Raw genomic sequence first — 20,770 nt, 5'->3', positions numbered from 1 at the left:
GAAGTCAGACACAGCTCCTCAGTACTCAGCTTCAGTCTCCTTGTTTTTAAACCTTGTAGCTAATGGTTTTATTGTCTCAGCTCATTAACTTGATTTGTAGTTAATTGGTTTAAACAAAACTACCTGTATGGTCTTATAACTGGTATTAAGACCTGAGGAGAAGACTGCAGACGGCCGGCAACGTCTGTAACCAGGCAGAATGACTACTTAAAACTCTGTCCAATAAACAAGCTACTTATCAGTGATACGACCTCTATTTACAAAAGGATGGTTGCTCGTAAATAAATAAAGCCAACTGTAGCTATGATTGTACCTTGAAGTGACTGTGATACAAAAAAGTTTAAGTCAGAAGAGAAACAGCAGCAGACATCCAGGAGCTTCCAGAGTCTTTTACCTTCATCCTGGTCTGTGGGTGCAGGGGGGATTGGCACGCCGGCCTCCAGAGGAACCCCACCCCAGTAGTTTATCTGGAAGATAAAGGTCCAGGGCCTGGGGATCCCATATTCACCTGGTATAAACACACACACACACAGACACACACACACACACATTCAGTGACAATAAAACACTCAGCAAACTATTTAAAAAAGAAAGTATATGACTGAGTTTTAACTACTTTTTTAACAAGGTAAAACATTGCTTTCCTCTCTAAATTAAATGGTTATGTGCAAAACAGAAGCTCTGGTCCTGCCTTTGAAAACTAAACTCAAGCCCGACCAAATTCTCAGGCCAAATGTTTGCAGCTTGTTTAAAGACGGAGTCGTCCTGCATTCACAGCAGCCATTAGCACTATCCTTCTAATTTCCATACTGTACTTTCAATATTCATACCAGGAAACACTGCTTCGATGTACCAGGCTGCAATGGCGTAGATGAAGGCATCCACATAAAGCATGAGTATAGAGGTAGTGAAGCTGTATGAGTCTCCTTCCACAGGGCTGGAGTGGAGGTTGTACCACTGGATGCCCACGCCTTGCTCTTCATACTGAGAGAAATACTCACAGCCGAAGCCAAAGGCCACCGGGGAAAGGAAACTCTGAGGAAAGAGGAACAATTTCTTAATGTTGGCACAAGGACACAAAATTAAATTTTCTGATTCAATCGCTAGATTTATTCTTGCTACTAATATTAGGTCATTCACTTTTGTACAGTCAGGAGTCTCTTTCTAGAACTCTGCTTATGGAACTGGGAAATGAAACCATAACTGTTTTACTCACGGCGAGGACTCGGTGGGTGGTGTTGAGACGGTCTCTCCAGGCCACACACAGTACGTACGGCAGGTAGAGGCCAAAGTATATAAGCCCCCCACATGCAGCAGCCAGGTTGGCTTTGGAGAAGAAAGTGCTGATGAGGAAACACTGCATGATGGTGGCGGTGGCAAACGCCGTCAAGAAGAAAAAGACAACAGTTGGGTTGCTGTATGGTAGGATGTCCCCCCACTGGAAATAAGACAAAGGAAATGTGGAGAGGTTAAACTGTGACTGTCGGACAGTCCACATCTGTCCTCTCACTACTTTTAGAAATCTCACTACTGACTATTAATATTTCCGCTTACAAGCTTGCCTTTGTGTATTTTTGTGTATTTATTCTTTAATATGTTTTGTGCAGAATGAGTGGTCATCTTGCCTTGAGCAGAGCAATAAGGAGTCCAGCAGAGACCAGGAAAGGAACCACGCTGCTGATGAACCAGCTGAGCCACAGCGTTCCTGTTCCCAGTCCCATGATCCTCATGGTTTCCTTCAGCCTCGCCTCCTTCTCGTACACCACACCTTTGATGATCATGGCCACCGAGTAGATCCAGGCCAGCGTCATGAAAAGTGGCAGAGAGCGGTTCAGCACTCGAAGGAAACTGTTAGAAAGAAATAAAAAAAGAAATTGATATTGATGTATTGATATATTAATGCAAAATAATGTTGTTATAGCCTAAAACAGAAGGCTGTTAAATGTCAATGTCAAATGTCATTCAGAATATAGGACATTTTTAAAAAATTTGACTACTTAAGTATTTAGACTCTTTAGTACGGGTCAGAGAAGTGTAGTTGTGGCCAAAAAGTCTAATTTAAATCTAGAGACAAAATGAGGACTGGACTGCCAAAGGGTAACTCTCTCCCTTTAACAGTTACCAGTAAGGTGTCCTTGAGCAAGGCAGTGAACCACCAGCTGCTCCAGACAAGCTGCTCAGTGACAGCCAGTGGCATATCATGGCTGTTCCCAGCATGAACGCGTGGAACTGTAAAAACATCAATTTTAAACAACATACGACTTACACATCATCCACATAGCAAGGGTAGGGCATCTGCTGGATGTAGATGCCAGTTGTTTGCTGAACTCCTGTCAGGATGTGGTTCACAGCTCTCTCCACCAGGTCCTGGACATACACAAAGCCGCCCCAAATGTAGTGCATGTCATTAAACGGGTCAGCTGCTGGACCAGGATCCCAAAACCTAAGGAAAAACACCAAAGTGTTTTTGTTTTTTGAATTTCGAGTGCCGGAGAAAGTCACTGATTTTAGAAGTAGTTCATTGAATTTCATACATTTTAGGGTAGATTATTTTCAGATACAGTTAACACACAGAGGAGCACGTAATCCCTCCAGTCATAATAAAAAACATGATGATGAATTCAATTTTAGTGTTTCCCACAGAATTTGATTCTATTTTTGGTGGTAGTTGTGGTGAGAGGAAAAAGTGCTTTGTGACAAATAAATAACTGAACTATATGTTTCGGAAAAACATTGTTTAATATGTGTCTATATATATATACACACACACACACACACACACACACACACACACACACACACACACACACACACACACACACACACACACACACACACACACACACACACACAGCAGGAACGGCAGGATAAAAACACAACGTTCTGGTGCTCCCTCAGTACCTGTCCTTGATCTTGTTGGTTTGGGTCACATCATCAATGTCCATTCGGATTTTGTAGGTGACGTGGGGTGGCAGGTCAGCGGAGGAGGAGTTGGGCAGCAGGAAAACCACACCAGCCCAAAACTGCCTGTCCTCCAGCAGCTCCAAAGCCCTGTCAATCATCTGACCCTCGGTCTCCAACCCCTCCAGCTTGTTCAGGGAGAAACACTGAAGGGACAACAGGAAAGGATATGAATGATAAATAACAGGGAAGAGAATGTGAAGTTAATTAACAGTAAACATTACACAAAGTAATTTTAAATTAAAGATTCACTGTTTACTATTTTCCCCATCTGATCAATTCCAAAGAATATGCAGCAAGTAAATGTTCAAACTATGTTATTTGCCTATACTGTGATTTATTAGAAGTGCAGTTTAACATTTGAAATTACATGAAACACCCCCCCCAATCTGGTTCTTTAAAATGTAGTGAATTATAAAGACAAATTTCCTTCTCAAATTGCCATCAAACGTGATTCTTTCTGTTCTTGTTCTCAGTCGGAGGCTGGAATATCTGACATGTCTAGAGAGCAGCGTGAAGAGAAAACAACAAGAGAACCTCAGTGACTTGTGCGAGAGTGGTGATGGTGTGGCTGAGGTTGTTGTAGACATCCAGCCAGGTAGGCGGTGCTCCAGGTTTCCTTGGGGCGTCTGGTGAGGGTGTGGACAGGAAACGTGCGATCCTTGAGGCTGTCCAGGATGTGTTCTCGAGACGCAGGTTGACTAGCACTGCCACCTCGGGCCGCCTCAACAAATCCTGTCACACAGACACACACAGGATATAAACAAAGGATTTTTGGCTCAAAATGTATCATAACACACACACACACACACACACACACACACACACACACACACACACACACACACACACATATATACAGCAGCAGCTGGTGAGTCAGACCTGCAGCAGCTGAACCTCCACACTGCTCTCCATGTAATTCTTGATCCGTGGTCCCACCTCCATCCAGGCTTCATTCAGCTCCTGGAGGATCTGCAGGCCCTCGAAAGTCTTGTTCACCTTCAGCAGACACAACTTGTAGTTATTTTAGATGGACGTATTTTACTTTTAATGCTTATTGTTGTCTTACAACACATTTAACAGCAGAACTAATTTCAAATAAAAAAAAATCATTTTCAAGTGTGTACTACCAATCCACATTATACCCGTGAAGCCGTATGGATCACAAACTAACACGCTTGTCTGCAACTTGTGATAGTCATTGGTTTCAGCAAAAAATGCTTTAAATGGATTAATGAGGCATGTTTTGATTACATAAAGTGAGACGGACATGTCTTCCACTTTATTAGTTCCTCTCAACATGGAAATATATTACATTTTTCAGCAAACAACCAGAGGACTCGATTGGTGATATCAGACATCAGCTCTAACAGCATGACAGACTCTCTGTACAAGAGGTTTGACTCGTACCTCTTTCATGACTTGTCGTACTGCAGGAGTGTCTGGTGTGTACAGCAGCTTTCCAATTAACAGAGGCTTCATTCCTCGCCACACAATGCGAGACAGAGGGTTAGACTCCAGACCTTGAATTAAACTTTTGCAGAATGGAGCTGCATGGAGAAATGTTAGACAAATGTTAAATGTGACAAACAGCACACAGAGAACACTCACAGATTTTGGTTATTCATCTTAAAGATCACAGAAATATCAGAACAGATAAATGAAATCTTTTTCTATATATTTATAATCATTTGCACTTTGCATATCAACTGAAAAGAGAAGCACTTGAGAGTTTTCAAGAGAGTTATAAAGCAGCTGTTACCCAGGAAAGCCATTCACTCATCTTTGAAATATCAGTACACTACACTTTTCCAGTCATATCCATCCATAATGGATGAGAACAAACAAACTGCACTCCAACAAGGAAGTGCAAAGCCTCTTACTGGTGTTGTTGTCACGGTCCAGGTCTATGTCTTCAGTGCCATTTCTTCCTAAGAAGGACTTGATGTCATTGTCTTCATACCAGTTGAGTGATGGGATGCGCTCACCACCAACCTCAGGGTGACCGCACATGATCCTTGAAAAAGCACGGAAACTCTCCCTGGGCAACGCCGAGCGATTCTCTGGAGACAGAAGACGAAGAGCTGCACTCATCTCTGCAAAGCTGGAGAGAGATGAGAACTGAAGGAGGACAGAGAAGTAAGAACGAAAGGATGAGAAAAGAAACATGGAAAAAAATGACATTCCTGTGAGAAAATCTGGTCAAAAAAATAGAACAGCAACAAAAAAACAAGCCGAAAAAAAATGAAATATCTAAAAATAACATCATCTTAAGGTTCCACTTACAGTTACTATAGACTGCAAATTTGATTACATCCCATAAAAAGCAGAAGCAGCTATGAAATAACATTCCACTCAATGATGGTCTGAATTTACTCATAACAAATGCAAATGTGCAACGCCTCCAAAAGATTCAGTCCATCTACAGACTGTCATTTGAATAAAATCCAGACACAGATGGACATGAAAAATCAGGTGTGCTCTTACATCATCAATGAGGACAGCCAGCTCCCGGGAAACTGAGGTGACAGCCTGACTGATGACCCTGAGGTTTCCCGCATCAGCCATCAGACGGTCTCTCTGACAGGAAGTACGGACAGACAGCTTTACTGATGGTGCTTACTGTAGCTCATCAGACATACAGGCGACTCAGTGTCAGAGAAAACTGTATGTTGTATAAAAAATGTATTTGCTGAAGGTAGGAAGGTTTTCCTGTTCACTGATTCCTACCGTGACAAACTTGGTCAGGTCGAGCTGAGAGAGGAAAAGGCGTTCAGCCTCCTGCAGGATGTCAGCTGGCACGTCACACAGCTGAGTCTGAAGATCGTTCATAGCGTCCTCTCCCCCATCCACCGTCAGAAACTGTCCCAACATGCTCGAATTACACACCAAGTCCTTCAGCTGCATCTGAGCTCCAGCCAAAGAAACCTGCATGAGACAAAACAGATGCCCCACATTTACTTCAACGTTTGGCTGTGAGACAAGTACAAACACGTGAACTTGGTTCTTACCTGTAATTATCACAGATAGAACCTTCTCTGTGCTAGTCATCTATTTTAGCCTCGTCATTTACCTCAAATGTTGCAAGTCTTAAGTTTAAGTATTTTTTAATCCATTTATTTTTTTAACTTCTATTCAAACCAGGCGATAAGTTCAACAATTCATATGACTTTTTTATTTGCATCTGTTTTCCGATTTAACAAAAGCCAAATGCAGAGGGCTACTGTGGATCTTTATTCCACAAATTAAATGCTTGTTATCCAAGGATTTACAACCAGTACCTCACCTGAAAATTGAGACGAGCCTTCATCAGCTGGTCCACAGTCACGGGCGACAGGCTGCCATTGGTCAGGAGGAAGGTGGAGAACGTTTCATTGGCTCTCAGGTATTCTTCTACTGGTAGATCTACAGAGGAAATACAAATGTCAAGTACTGCCAAGTGCAACAAATACAACACACTTTATTCCAAATAAAAAACCCCACTAGAACAATCACTGTGTCCTCATGCACGTACATAAGACAAACAAAGCTGGGATCCACTCATAGCAAAACTTCTCCACAGTGCTACTCGAGGTCACAGACTCCACAGGTCACCTTTAAGCAGGTCGCCAACCATCACTTGACTTGATGGGCTAGGTCACTTGACAAAGAGTGCAGTATTTTTTCCTAATATAGTCCTAGGCTTCACAATATTTATTTCCTCCTCACTTGTCTTGTCAGAATAGTTAAAAACATATTCTTTTGCTTGGCCCTGTGAAGTTTAAAGAAACCATTGAAATCTATTTCTGCCTCCTGAAAAGCTGTACCACTGATTAAACCTCATTTCTGGAGTTACAATAACTTCCTTGTAATACGTTCTTTACAGGATCAGTGGGTCAGGATTTTAGGATTTAGCAGGTGTCTGTAAGGCCATTTATGTGGGACTATGTTGCATGAAAAACCTTATTGAAGACCTGCTTTCATTCATCTCATTGTTTGTCTGGAGTAGTCGTGTAATCTAATCTGCAGAGCAAGGAGATGCAAAACAGTCCCTCCATGCTGCTTTCATAACAGCAGTAAATAGCCACATTGAGCTGGTCACTCGATACCTGTTTAAAGCCATTCATACAGATCAGCTACAGGCTGCTACTGTAACCTCTCAGATAAGTCTGGGAACAGTGCTGTCTCAAAAAAAGAAATTCTGAACGAATTCAATGCTTTTATTGTATTTCACGGTTTACAGGGACGCAATCCTGCTGTCCATGACATGTCTTTCTTTGAATGGATGTTTGTTTTTTGTTTAATAAAGAAAGAAGGCTGTGTGAGTTATGTCATCAGTGCCATGACATTTGAAGGAAAGAGTTATGTTTGTTGTCGCCACTGATTCAAACATTGAGATCATCTTGCCTTGCTGTATTTTACCACAGGATGACTTTGTTTGAACTGCACTAAAACTTCACTGACAAAAGCCAAGGGTTTATCTTGGATTTGGGTTTCTCCATATACATAATTCATTCCGATTCTTGGAAGTAACCTCAACTCAATCATTGCTGGCACACAATGAACTTTCTGGTTGGTAATGCCCACCCAGAGGTTCGCAATAAGAAACTCTAACAATTGTTTGTCTGCTGAAGGTGTCTGGAGAAAGTAAGCACCATTGTGTTTAAGTGTCACTGTGTCAGACTGTTTAAGTATCTCTTCAGGTCTGTGCTAGAGGAGAATCAAATACTTGGCCAGACTCCAGGTCTCTCTCCCAGCCTACGGACACTCTCCATCATGTCCTGAAAGCCTGACAATCTCCGGTTTCCACTGTAGGACAGAACAGTCTGGGCATCGATGAAGAGACGAGACAATCTGCAGGAGAACAACAACAACAAGAGGAGTTGTTGGTGGGCTAAACACATGCAGCTAGGCCACATTTCCCCAACTCCCAAACTCCTTCTGTCAACATGTGTCCTTGGGGAACACACTCAACCCCAACTGATTGGGGTTATACACTGATTGGAACATCCATCCATTATCTATACCGCCTATCCCTTTCGGGGTTGCGGGGGGCTGGAGCCTATCCCAGCTACAATGGGCGAGAGGCGGGGTACACCCTGAACCAGTCGCCAGCTGATTGCAGGGCCACATGCAAAGACAGACAAACATTCACACTCACACCTACGGACAATTTAGAGTCATCAATTAACCTAATGAGCATGTTTTTGGTCTGTGGGAGGAAGCCGGAGTACCCGGAGAGAACCCACGCATGCACGGGAAGAACATGCAAACTTCACACAGAAAGGCCCCGCCTGACCCGGGGATCGAACCGGCAACCTTCTTGCTGTGAGGCACGCGCACGCGCACTACACTACAACAGATCCCCTAAATCTGACACACTGGTCCTTTAATTGCATCTGCACCTCTTATTACAAGTCTATTGTAAAATGTATGTCACAGCATTGGAGCCTGTTCTATAGCTTTTTGATCTAATGAACACAATTCAAAGTCCATTATATCAGGCTGAAATTTGAATCAAAAATAAGAATTTTACAACCCTGATTCCAAAAAAGATGCTGTATAAAACATAAATAAAACAGAATGTGATAATTTGCTAATCCGTTTTGACATATACTAGCACAAAGGCAACATAATTAATGTTTGACCTCATCGGCTTAACTGATTTTTGTTTTTATTCTGAATTTGATGCAGCAACATGTTTCAAACAAGTTGAGAGGGGGGTAACAAAAGAGGAATGCTCCAGAAACACCTGTTTGGAACATTCCACAGGTAAACAGGTTCATTGGTAACAGGTGATAGTATCATGATTGGGTATGAAAGGGGGCATCCTGGAAAGCCTCAGTCGCTCACAAGCGAGGATGGAGCGAGGTTCATCACTTTGTGAACACATGATTGTATAAAGGATATTACATTTTATTATATCAATGACTGCATTCTGTTGTTGGTAACGTTTTAAACATTGTGTCTCAACGTTTTTGGAATCGGGGTTGTAAAAGCAATGATTCTCTGGTAAGTTCCACCACTCCAGACAGCTGCCCATGCTTTTACCTCCAGTCTACCTACATGGAGTTGTCAAAGTTGCCAACTTGGCCCACTGTCTCCCCTGGTGTCGGGCTGTGGAAGCAGGGGTTGTTGATGTTGCAGATAATGCCCTGAATCCAGGGCAAGGTGCCTGCTGATGGCAAGGCTTTGTTTGGAAAGTGACCTACATAGGAAGAAAAGGAAAAACAAATCACAAACAGTTCAGTAACAGGAGATTAGCCTGAGGCCTGAAACAATGAAATTACTGTAGTAGTGACCTGAAATAAAATCAACAGACAGCAGACTGTACAATAATCCTGGCTTAACCAAGTGGCTGTTATCTAATCAAGAGATGCTTTTTGTACAACTGACATAAAATTATATTTATCCATATTAGTATATTTCTTATCTTCAACCTAACGTGACCTGCCTTTACATGGAGGACTGACCTACAGAAGCCAAAAACAGGAAAGAAGAAGCGTGCTCATGTAAGAAATGCATAAGAAAAAAAACACTAACAGAAAACATTGACAATTTGCAAAGTTTTCATGTTCACAAAGCAAAACGCGCTGTGTGTGCAGTGTCCAATCCTTTACTTAGAGTACATCCAATCCACAAAAAAGTACTTGCATTAAATCTAGACATTCATGCACATATACAGTAAATACAACCCCTTCATATCAACACAGAATAACACCAATTGTTAATATCAAAGTTTCTGCTTGATGTCTTCTTTCCAAATTTGCTACTGTCTTTAGTAAGTTCACAAGATAAAGCTACCATGATGTACCTTTACATAGCACATATGATGCATGGCACTGACCAGCTAGCCTTGTGTGCTGTGTCTAATTGTTGTGTTGTGTTTTATTATGCTATCATGTCATGCTATGTACCTTATGCTAATGAAATGCCTCTCAAAGAAGGTTAAGAACACAGGAGGTTAGGAAAACAAATGTGCGTGTGGCACAAGGATCACTCTCAGTGAGCTGATCCTCTTTAGCTGGCTGGCACAAAGCCATTTTTCAGACCTCGTAAGCGTGTGTCTGAAAACACACACATTACATAACATCACTCACATTGGCTCTGCTTGTAAGGAGGGTGTGAATGACGAACAGAGATGAGGATGAGGAAGAGGAAGAGCGGCCAGAGGAGTTCAATGATCAGTTGGATCTGCATAAAAGAAAAACATCGGAGCCATTATGGTGCGTCAAATCATTTGGCCATTTAATGTCCAAGCTGTGTCTCATATCATATTTTTCCTCGCAGAATGAACTATTCCACTCCTTTTTGTGAAGTGAAAATTTGGTCACCTTGTTCCTCCTGCGGTACGTGATGTTCTTCCACAGCAGGAGGACAAGCTGCCTGAAAAACCCCATCACTCCCAACAGCTACCTGGCCATGATGCAAAGCTGGAAAACACAAAATGTGATGAGAAAAAGACAGTTTGTTGGAGGATGCACACCATGTGGCTGCTCCGTCCTGGCTTTACTTACAGCTGGGGGTATTTATCACTATATATCACTGACGCTTTGTATGCTGTTATTTAAAATATGGTGATTTGACCTCTTATGTAAACGGTGAATAAGCTATGATTAGTGAGGACTGTAGTGAGAAACAGTTGCTGACCTTTCCCCGGCAGAGGACACAACTATGGCCGAGGGTAGTTGAGTTCAATCCTCAGCAGTAAACATATTTGATTCTAACTTCTATTTCATGGTCTCGCCTTAGACAAAAATGTGCTGACAGAAGTTAAAAATCCTGCATTTGAAACATCGAACAACCTCTGTGTATTTATATTGTGAGGGCAGGTTGTCTTTGTGCCTGCTGTGATCTGCTCAAGACAGTCAATCCCCTGCTTTATCCCGAAATCCTCCCGATCCTAACAGCTTACCTGTTTCATGCTGAGACCTCAAACACTTGCTTTTGCTCTGTGAATGCCTCCACAGCATGGTCTCTTCCTCATGTTTGCGCTGTGTAGATTACCTGAAGGTCTGGCTCATGATTTGTGCGAGGTTAAAGAGCAGTGGTTAAAGCTGAAACTACTTTTTTCATTCATCAGTTTACATTTCAAGGCTTTGCAGATGTAAGTATATTCCTAAATTGGTAGTCTGGTAACCATTTCAACCTTTTAGTTTTCTATTTTGACCAGATAAAATGGACGCACAGAGCTGGAAAACACAAGTCCTAACCGAATGTAATATACCTGTCAGCTGACGTAGTGAGCTAATGCAATGGTACATCTTACAGTATCTCACTTTAAATTATGTAATATTATAAGATGTAAGGACTTGTTTTCTATTTTGACCAGGTATAATGGACACATACTGCTGGAAAACCAAGTCCGGAATGTAATATATCTGTCAGTTAATGTGACAAGCTAATGCAATGGTATATCTTAAAATATCCCATTACATCATTTAAGATGAACGCAAGAGTACAAACTAACAGTAACGACTCACTGAGCACAGTTTGAACCATGCAAAGGTATTTAACCATTTCATTTGGGAAGCAGCTTACGACGAAAAAATGTAAAGTAAAAACAAAATATAAATGCTATTATGAGCCATTGCAATTATCTCTTTACTCGACAGTCTGACTCGTGCATAACTGGTAGCTCCCATAAATAAAGTACTGAAGTAGCTAACAGTTAAGGGGGAAAGGTAGAGAACTCTTAGCTAACCTTAACTTACATTCGGATGCACTGTAGCTTCCTCTTCCTAGCATGTTACAGAGATGCTGTTCGCGGTTAAACATTACCTTGTCAAAACCAATACCTACAACGTAGTGAGCTCCCAAGACTTATTCAATTGTTTTTAATAATTACCTTTCTGTAATATAGGTGATAAAATCCTTTTCAGCGTATTGGACACATCAACTGCCGGTAGCTTGCCACTGACACTGCATTTCCCCACTGTTACAGCAGGTGTGAAAGGTACTGAAAGTCCCGCCTACAAGCGACGCCGATTGGTAAAAGTATATTCTAGGGGCGTGAGTCATAGAAATCGGTAAATATCTGATTGGCTTTTGTCTATGTCTTTTTAACTGAACACTGCTGATTGGCCAGGCATTCACAGAGCTGTGTTACATACATGCTCACTTAAAAACTGCACCTTGAAATAATATTCACATCAGTCAAAGGAATTACTTTATTAGCACAAGCAACATTTGATTACATGATATACCTGTAACTAATTAAACAGCAGTAAAATATTAATGACATTTAATGTGCAATTATTATTGATTTATTTTTTAAAATAATAATTAAAAAGAGCTATTACCAACATAAGAAATTTTGAAAAACAAAAATAGCAAGTCAAAACATTTATGGATCTGTTCACTTTAAAAAAAAAAAAATATATATATCCAGTAGTTCTTACTCAGATAGGCATGTAATTTGTTTTTTAAATTAGTGAATTTTATACACAGTCTGTTGTACAAAAGCAACTTTGCATCGAAATATTATTCATTGATCACTGGCAGTCAATAAATAACATCAAGAAGATATCTTAGAGATCATTTTAATGAACATCCAAAACAGCAAATTCTTAAAAATATACACATCTCTCTATCAAATAAGGCAGTTCTCTTTACTTGTGCATGATATCTGCTTCTTGTCAGGCACAGTCAGGGAAGCACTGTATGAATGAACCAGAGCACTTGACTAAATAGCTCTCTCTGAAGCGTGTGACAGACACTGGTTGATATGCATGTGTACGTGAGGGACTGGAAGTACATCACAATGAAATACAGAGACTCTTTGTCTTGATTCAATAACGTTTCCCCTGCAAGCACGTTCACCTCAGGCACACTGGCAACACAGCAGGCTGGAAGACCAAAACTCTGGAGTACAATACACACAACACCATTCGCCGCCATGTAAAAGTTAAGTCAAAAAAAATATTCTGTTTATGAATTGTTGCATTTCAGCTACTGCCTGCAATGTTAAATATCAGATAAATATAAATGGAGAGCTATCATCTATCCCTGACACTTTAAAATATGCTTTCATAATATTCCAATGTACTTTACATCTTAAAAATATATACCTAGACTAGCTTGTTGTATTCAGTGGTGTGCCAACAGCTTATGATATGCTGTATGATCAATTGCATAATATTTTCTGAGTTTGGCAAAAATTCATGTCGCTTCAACACTGCAGTATTTTTGTCTCAAAGAAATACTGGCTGCTCTTGTCCTGTTAAGAGTCGATACGTTGAGGCTGGCATGGTCTTCAAGTGAATCTGCCCAGAGAGAGGGAGAAATCAAAATTCAAACTGTGAGAGTATGTTATAATCCTGTGCAACTTTATTTATGACCAAATAAAATCTAACTGTGCACATAAGCATTGCATCCCTTCTTACCTCTCCGACAGCATTGGTCAGGATCTGGATGATCTTGTCGTGAGGTGTGGCGACGACACTCTGCCCGTTGATTTCAATGATGCGGTGCCCAACACGAATCCCTCCTCTCTCCGCTATACCGCCCCGCATCAGACTGCAGATCTGCAACAGACATTTTTACATTTCAGGACAAAAAGGTGTGAGCCACACTTTAAAAGCACCTCAAAATGCGAGTGCGCAAAGTGGGCAATATGACTGTTGACTTACAATGCCATCCTCCACGCTGAAGCCCAGCTGAAACTTAGGATCCGGCCTCCTGATAATCGCCATGGTGACTGGCGGGCAGTGGACGATGCTGAGCTTCACATATTTTTTGCTCTTTAAGTCCTGAGATAGATACAAAGTGTGAATAAGACCATTAAAGTTACAGCAGCATCCTTTCTTAATTAATATGTTGTCAGTGATCATTGGCTTTCGCTCTTGTTTTCCTCATTGGTTTTCATGAATGTTCCTGTCTGACTACATATGAATAGAACCACTGTAGCTACTGGAAATACAACTTTCTTTGCAAACTTCTTGATTTGTTTAACTGACCAATTTAATTTGTTTGCTCTTAGTTCAGTCTTTATCCCAAAGCTTTACCACCTTAGGCTCTGCAAACACTTGTCTTCTCTTCATCCTTATCTGTAAACACTTTTGCATAACTTCTTTCTGCATCTGTTGACTTCATCTTTTTAACATGTGTATGTCCATTTCAATGCATGATGGCAGATGCAGACTGTTGTTTAGTTGGCATTCAAGTTTACATGGTTGCTGCTCTCACTGGCTGATGCCATGCAGTGCAACAACGTGATCAACTGCGGCGCCACAGATTACATAAAGTTGACTGACACATTCTTAAAACTCTAAACATGTACAGGATTAAAACTGCACCAAAAACTTTACAGAAGCTGATGGATAATGATGTCGGCCCTTTAAACACCAATGAATATCTGGACCCACTATCAAATCAATAAATGTGTTGGTGCACTGACACTGCACAGACATACAGTGCCCCCTAGTGCATCTTAAGGATAGTACATTTGTACAAGATCACCTGAGTATACAGTGTTTACATTTTAGGTATTTCATGAGAAGCCCATCAAGAAATTCTGCCATTCCAGCACAATAACAACAACTTATTATTATTACTGTTGAAAAAAGTTGTTGAAATCACTATGATTGTAAGTTGGCCTCCTGTGTTCCCTTCTTACCCGGATGATGTTCTGGCAGGTGGTGATCGGCAGACCCACCATGCTGGTGCTGTTGACGGACATGATGCGGTCACCAATGCTGAGCTCGCCACAGCGTTCAGCAGGACCTCCGTGAAGGAGGTTGGCCACCACCACGGTGGGCAGGATGGAGCCCCAGCCTGACTCCACCACTGCCAGACCCAAGATCTCTCCAGGAGCCTTGGTGATTATTACCTGAAAAATAGACACAGGGCAATGAAAATGTTTTCATCGGGTGAACCAACGAGTCCATACAAAGCTGTTATTTAATTTGTGTTTGCATTATTTTGTATATTGTATTTGGCGAAGATGAGCAATAACAGAAGATACAATGTGAAACAGTAATTTGCACATAAAACAGATAAACACATTCAGATTATCTGTCTCTCTGAAACCATGCGTGCTCATTCTTCTCAGATTGATTGTTTGAGGATGCTTGTTTCAGAGTCAAACCCCTGATATGTATACTCTGTACATACTGCATCTGGTATTTACAAACATGCTCTACGTGTGCAGGCGGCACACTTGTAATGGTGAACAGTCACAAATTTTTGAAGACCCTTGCTCTAGGATACTTTTTTGGTATTATATAAGATGTCATTGGATGCCCTTAATGACATCGAATGACATCTTAATGACTTCTATTCATGGCCACATTCTGCAACCAATGACTGAAAATAAAATAAGTATGTATGAATCATACAAAAATGACAGAACAGGTGTAGTTTGTGTTAAGATCTGTAGCCACAATCACTCTGCTTACATCTCTGATGTTCTGGGAGTCAGAGAAGTGGGCCAGGTCTCCGTTGTAGAGCTCCTGAGTTTCCAGGTAGTTACTGTAATCGCCAGGCCTCAGGTCGCTGACCTTGATGCCGCTGGCCTGAAGAAACTGCTGGTAGGCCACTCCGAACGCCTGACCGATGGCCTGGGCTATGACCTGAGCCTGGATGGAGAGACAGGGTGGAGGAGAGAAAACTAACTCAGGTTGTTACATTCGTGTCTCCTCCAACAATTTTTTTACTCTCCATTTTTCTTTGCAATACACTCAACAGTATCATCAAAAGATGAGAAGAGTTAAGTTGGGAAAAACTAGCGGCAGACATAGTGGTCTCATGGCCTTCAGTGTCCCACAGCTAATTTTTTTCTAAAAAGAAACTCTTCCTCCTCCTATTCTGACTTGCCAATAGTGGGAAACTGGGACGACAGCCAGACCGTTTTTACATTCAGGAGGACTCTCGGGCTGTCTGGGGGAAGGAAACCAGGCCAAGCTGAAGCTGAAACTGTTGTCAAACTGAAAAACAGCACATTTAATCTGAGAAACAACATTGAGGGGAGCAAAAGACACTTTTCACAATTTGTGGGTTTTGTGGAGTGGAGTCCAGCAGCTTTTAAAAAAAAAAATTCATGCTGTGCCAGTACAAGATCCTTCAATCGACTAACTCACATCATCAGAGGAGAAGACATGGCAGATCATTAAGCACTTCTTCTGAGGCCCGGAGGAGGAGGATGAGGAGGGAGAGTCAGAGGCCGGGTCATCTTGCCCTTTGCGTTTCCTTCGCGCCATCAGGACCACAATGTCACCAATGTCTGCAATGTAAGAGATCATCTGCAGAGCGTGATCCATCATGGCTTCCTGAGTCGAAACAAGACACGAGGGTGTTGTTAATATTAGAAAGAGAGAGAAGACAGGAAGGTTTTAAGTGAAAGAGTCAATTTCAAACTAATATGAGAAACAAAAAGTTAAATTGAAACTATGTGGCTCAAATTGTCAACAATATTATTTGTACTTGTTTAGCTGAAACCAAAACATAAAAGAGTTATGATTTTTATATCCATAAGTACAGAGCAATGAGGAGCAGCCAGCCATGCGAAGAGGGAGCTGACAGCACATGACCCACTTTGACTCGCCTGACAATTCATCCACACAGCGGAAGAAAATAGACTCTACTGTAACTGCAACATTACTGCAGAGCTCTCATATTAAATCACCATCCAGTTTTACAAAAAGGATTGTTGCTGTGAAATTTAAAAGCTGTTTTATGAAAGAAAAGTTCACTAATGTGTGTCTTTACAACATAAATCAAATCATGAATCTAGGTACAATGAATGCATTTAACTCACGCTCATGATGAGAGAGCAAGTAGGGATGCTTAGGATGAATAACATACACGCTGCCAATGGCAGACATCTCAGCAGCACAGGGTACATACTGTACAGTATTTTAGTATTTTTACTATGTAACCTTTCAATAACTCCTCCAGTCAAATGTCTTACTACTTCTTCACAACACACCCAGTGAAAATAGTCCCACAGTTTACCCAACAACCTGAAAGTCATTGAGACTCCACCATCAAAAGCACTTTTTGCTAAAAACCAGACACCCTGTGGTTGTATCACCACTTCAGTGAAGCAGTAGTAAAGTGTTAATAGTGACACTACTAATAACACTGAAACCATTTTTGGTTTGAGAGCAAAACTTCAGTTCCAGTGCTACAAGAAAATGGTAAGGCAGATATAAATGTGGGGAAAAGAAAATAAACTATGGGGTGAAGACATTCACACGCCTTTCTCTGTGCAGCTAACAGAACATACCTGTGTGTCAGCAGTGAGCACTTTGATTCTCTGGGTTGAGATGAACAGATCCACCTCGGTCATTGGCTGAGTCTCTCCCTCGGGAGCCTGACAGAAACACAGGCACACTGACATCATGTGTATTTCTATCCTGATGACGACATCTCAACCAGCTCATGTCATCATAGAACTGTAGCACATAGAAGGTAGATGAAGCGATGTAGCACACAGCCTTGATGTTACAGGCTGGGGCGCAGCGCTGTCCTGTTTCTGCTTCAAAACAGGATCCACTGTAAACATCTCTTATTTGAGCTTACTTTAATGCGGTCCACAGCCTCCTGAGCCTGGGACATACGGGCGTTTGTAGACGGGTTCTTCTCTGATTTGAGCTGAGTGGAACCAAGGTACTTGGCACCAAATACTACTCCATCCAGCAGATCTTCAGGGTCACATGGACCAGGCACTTTGGATTAAAACACATTAACATTAAGACAATTAATTTCTTTATAAATTCTCACACAAAACAAAACTCAGCTGAGCTGAAGTGACTCACCGTCTTTATATGAAGGATGATCAGCACTCTGCAATGACAGTGAAGAGAGAAATTAATGATCTGCCAGGACTGAACTGAATTAAAAGTCCAGTAATAAATTAGTTGAAGTGAAATTTAAAGGATAATAATTCCCAAAATGGGCAATGGTAACTTGTGATGGTCATCTGTCATTGATTTCATTTCAATTTAATTTTTCCATTTTGTTGAATGATTAATTGATTAAACAAAAGAAGCAACTACAAGATGAATCAGCTGAAAACATCTGTTAATTTCAGTCAGAACAAAAATGAGGACTACTATTAAATGCTGTTATTGATCAACTTCAACATCTCTGATGATAAAAACGCAATTCATCTAGTTTGCTTTAAATCTAATCTTTGTGGAGTTTTCCTTTAAGCTGACACAATTCTTTTTCATTCTACTTCAACCCACCTGCTCACTCTCTGCAGCAGCCTGCACTTCCTCTGGAGGCTCCTCGCCCAGCTTCATCCACACTGGCTCAGGATACTCGTCATCAGGCAGGGAGGCGAGAGAGTCATCTCTGTGTTGCTGCTGCTGACCATTCGAATAATGCCCCCAGAACCTTTGAGCGTCCTCCTGGCTGTAGGAAACTGATACTACAGCATCCACCTCTCCTCTGCGGGGCAGACAGGTGGGATGGGGGGTTGCACTGATCTCTGTGAACTGCAGCAGTCCCAGCAGGTCTCTCTGGTGGCTTTCAGAGAACAGCAGCCCTGTTGTTTCAGTGCTGCCATCTGTTATTAGGGAAGGAGTGCAGGCTTGATGCTGGGCAGGGTGAGGTGGTGTCTGGAGGCTGGGATGAGGCTCGCCCCCCATCAACTGCAGCTGGCTGAGCAGGCTGTGGATGCGGCTGTGGTCTTCATCACCTGATCTCCTACTAGCAACATCAACCTCCCCTTCACTGATTCTGCTCTCCACATCACATATCGTTACCTCTTCCTGGTATTCCTCAGCGCCTCGCACATCCTCAACCCTCATCCCTTCATCTTCTTCAACTGCTTCATCTTCTTCTTCCAATACCACTTCAGTATCCTGGACTGGCTCTGCAATATTTCCCACAAGCTCCTGCTGGTTCACGTCGAGTGAAGCCAAGGTGGCACTCAAATTCAAAGGTAGTAATACTGGCTCACCCGGACTGGCCTTGTCCAGATTTTCAACAGAGGGAGGGAAGCTGGGGTCATCCAGATCTTCTGCTGAGCCCGCCTCACTAGAGGAGTCAGACCGCCAGTCTAATGGAGGAGGCTCGATCAGGTTGTAGGATTCCAGATCCTCTACCACTGAATGTGGCAGAGGTGCCACAGTCTGCCCGGTGACCTCAACCCCTGAGGCTCCATCGACAGCAATGGTGGCAGAACACGAGGAGTCTGAAGGTGCAGAGGCTGACTGATGAGCAGGGCAGACGTCCGAGTCCATACTGAAAGAAAGCCTGTCAGAGGAGACGCAACGTTATTGTGCAGCAGTTTTATTTAAAAGGTCATCGGGAATTGGGTTCACTAGGTTTCTGACTTCATGAATGCCATTGTCAAAAACACATAATGCCTTTAATGCTGCTACACTGGTTAACCACCACTATCTCCAGTCTAATCACACAGCCCCTTGCCCTCATTGCCCCATGACCATCAAGATAGAAGAGGCAGCCTGACGCTCAAAGTACATGGACAACATGCATATGTGCAACTATCAAACAGACCCTCAGAGAACAGTCATTCAGCTGCCATTACATACTGTGTATGCTGATGAATCATAAAACCAATTACCTGGGGAACAAGGCTGCTTGGGAAATCTGTTCCTCCGTGGTAAAGATTAGAGCATATCAGACTTCATTTAAAAATCCGCAATTTTCCAAAGCAGTCTTAATTGGTTAATATTGCAGACGCTTGACAAGACTGGAGAACAACTTTCCAAATCAGACAGGTAAATTATGGTAAATTCGGCATCTAAATGATCCACAAAGAAACGCGATGTTTCACAAACAAACTGTTACAATCTGTCGATACTCGATCAAACCACTAGCAGTAATATATATTTCAGAGAAGAAAAATCCCAGAAACCAAAGACAAAAGATTCATTATACAGACAAGTTCTGCGTGGAATGACTTACAGGATGTAACGATAGCGTTAACGGTGAAAAGAGTCGCCCGTTATTCAGAAAAATGTCGTATATGTGACTTTATTATGTTAATGCCTTGAACAGTAAAGCTTAAAATGGGCAAAGTGTTAATGTGAAACCCATGAATCCAACAGTAACGTTATAACTTTTTCACTGCGGGTCATATAACGTTACAATTCAGTGTAGCTAACAGCAGTTAGCTGATGAAAATAGCTCAATGCTAACTAGTTAGCTAATTACAAACCGCAGCATCTCAGGGGAGCTCATCAAGGTGTCATTTCTATGTGAAAACACTGTGTTTTAAGATGTGAAAAAACAGCTCTCACCTGATGTTTTACGTCTTTCTCGGTTTCTTTGTGCCCAGATACTCCCGAGGCTGCCAGGACGGAGAAGTTGACGTGGTTTGGGATTTGAGTCTTCTCCAAAACTTTGGCTTTGTTTTATTCGTCATACTAAGAACAGCAGCGCAGCTAAGTACAACAATTTCACATAATCTAAAGGTAAAAAAGTCGCGCTATAATACAGAGTTTTTCTTTCATTTCTGTATTGTTGTCGTCTAGACAGCTTTTACTTATTCGCTGACTCTGTAGCTGTGCTGCGTTCATGTGCTCTTCTAGCGACACGGAATCCTCATTCGCTTCGCTGCTTTTGCACGTCTTACACACGACTTAACGACAGAATCTATGAACTTTCACATACTTTCAAATCCTGAGTTACAAACGAACCTCGTATCTCACTGACAAGATATGCCTGGAACATTTCTGATTTTGATTTCATGATTTATAATTGAATGTAGCTATTCAACGGCTGTATTTATAACTGTAATTTATGAAGAAGAAAACATCCCAGGTGGTAAGTCTGCTCTTTCAGAATGACAGAGGTTATCTAGTATGAGTTTGATTATGTGCACTCAATGGGATATTTGCTCAATTACGATCCA

At 41.8% G+C, this 20,770-nt stretch overlaps 2 protein-coding genes across 4 annotated transcripts in view; both read right to left on the bottom strand.

The window, feature by feature from the left end:
* The window catches only part of abca7 (ATP-binding cassette, sub-family A (ABC1), member 7), a 28,044-nt gene extending 16,178 nt beyond the window's left edge, over positions 1–11,866 (bottom strand). Inside the window, exons 1-18 of one of the 3 annotated variants that reach the window (XM_070960341.1) lie at positions 11,789–11,866; positions 10,275–10,373; positions 10,041–10,134; positions 9,007–9,148; positions 7,670–7,794; positions 6,248–6,366; positions 5,692–5,889; positions 5,449–5,541; positions 4,845–5,082; positions 4,372–4,511; positions 3,844–3,960; positions 3,499–3,696; positions 2,902–3,107; positions 2,267–2,443; positions 1,626–1,848; positions 1,217–1,438; positions 831–1,035; positions 395–508 (exon numbers count right to left, since the gene is read on the bottom strand). In XM_070960341.1, coding sequence (XP_070816442.1) covers positions 395–508; positions 831–1,035; positions 1,217–1,438; positions 1,626–1,848; positions 2,267–2,443; positions 2,902–3,107; positions 3,499–3,696; positions 3,844–3,960; positions 4,372–4,511; positions 4,845–5,082; positions 5,449–5,541; positions 5,692–5,889; positions 6,248–6,366; positions 7,670–7,794; positions 9,007–9,148; positions 10,041–10,134; positions 10,275–10,340 — 2,677 coding nt within the window. In that variant the 5' untranslated portion in view covers positions 10,341–10,373; positions 11,789–11,866. Of the gene's footprint in view, positions 1–394; positions 509–830; positions 1,036–1,216; positions 1,439–1,625; positions 1,849–2,266; positions 2,444–2,901; positions 3,108–3,498; positions 3,697–3,843; positions 3,961–4,371; positions 4,512–4,844; positions 5,083–5,448; positions 5,542–5,691; positions 5,890–6,247; positions 6,367–7,669; positions 7,795–8,991; positions 9,149–10,040; positions 10,135–10,274; positions 10,374–11,788 lie in introns of those variants that run through there. The other 2 variants (XM_070960342.1, XM_070960343.1) reach the window with 2 other exon arrangements.
* A 222-nt stretch (positions 11,867–12,088) lies between these two features.
* LOC139330631 (amyloid-beta A4 precursor protein-binding family A member 3) lies at positions 12,089–20,437 on the bottom strand. The gene is made up of 11 exons (XM_070961654.1): positions 20,157–20,437; positions 18,132–19,146; positions 17,700–17,727; positions 17,464–17,609; positions 17,168–17,254; positions 16,020–16,208; positions 15,339–15,518; positions 14,558–14,770; positions 13,572–13,691; positions 13,326–13,466; positions 12,089–13,205 (listed from the first exon to the last, which is right to left on the bottom strand). The coding sequence occupies exons 2-11, from the start codon at positions 19,131–19,133 to the stop codon at positions 13,134–13,136; spliced, it is 2,178 nt and encodes a 725-aa protein (XP_070817755.1). The 5' UTR covers positions 19,134–19,146; positions 20,157–20,437; the 3' UTR covers positions 12,089–13,133.
* Between the last annotated feature and the right edge of the window lie 333 nt (positions 20,438–20,770).

The sequence above is a fragment of the Chaetodon trifascialis genome, chromosome 4, assembly GCF_039877785.1.
Source record: "Chaetodon trifascialis isolate fChaTrf1 chromosome 4, fChaTrf1.hap1, whole genome shotgun sequence".
In the NCBI taxonomy this organism is placed as follows: Eukaryota; Metazoa; Chordata; class Actinopteri; order Chaetodontiformes; family Chaetodontidae; genus Chaetodon; species Chaetodon trifascialis.
The sequence above is the reverse complement of the archived record's forward strand: the minus strand, read 5'-3'. Positions and strand labels throughout refer to the sequence as shown.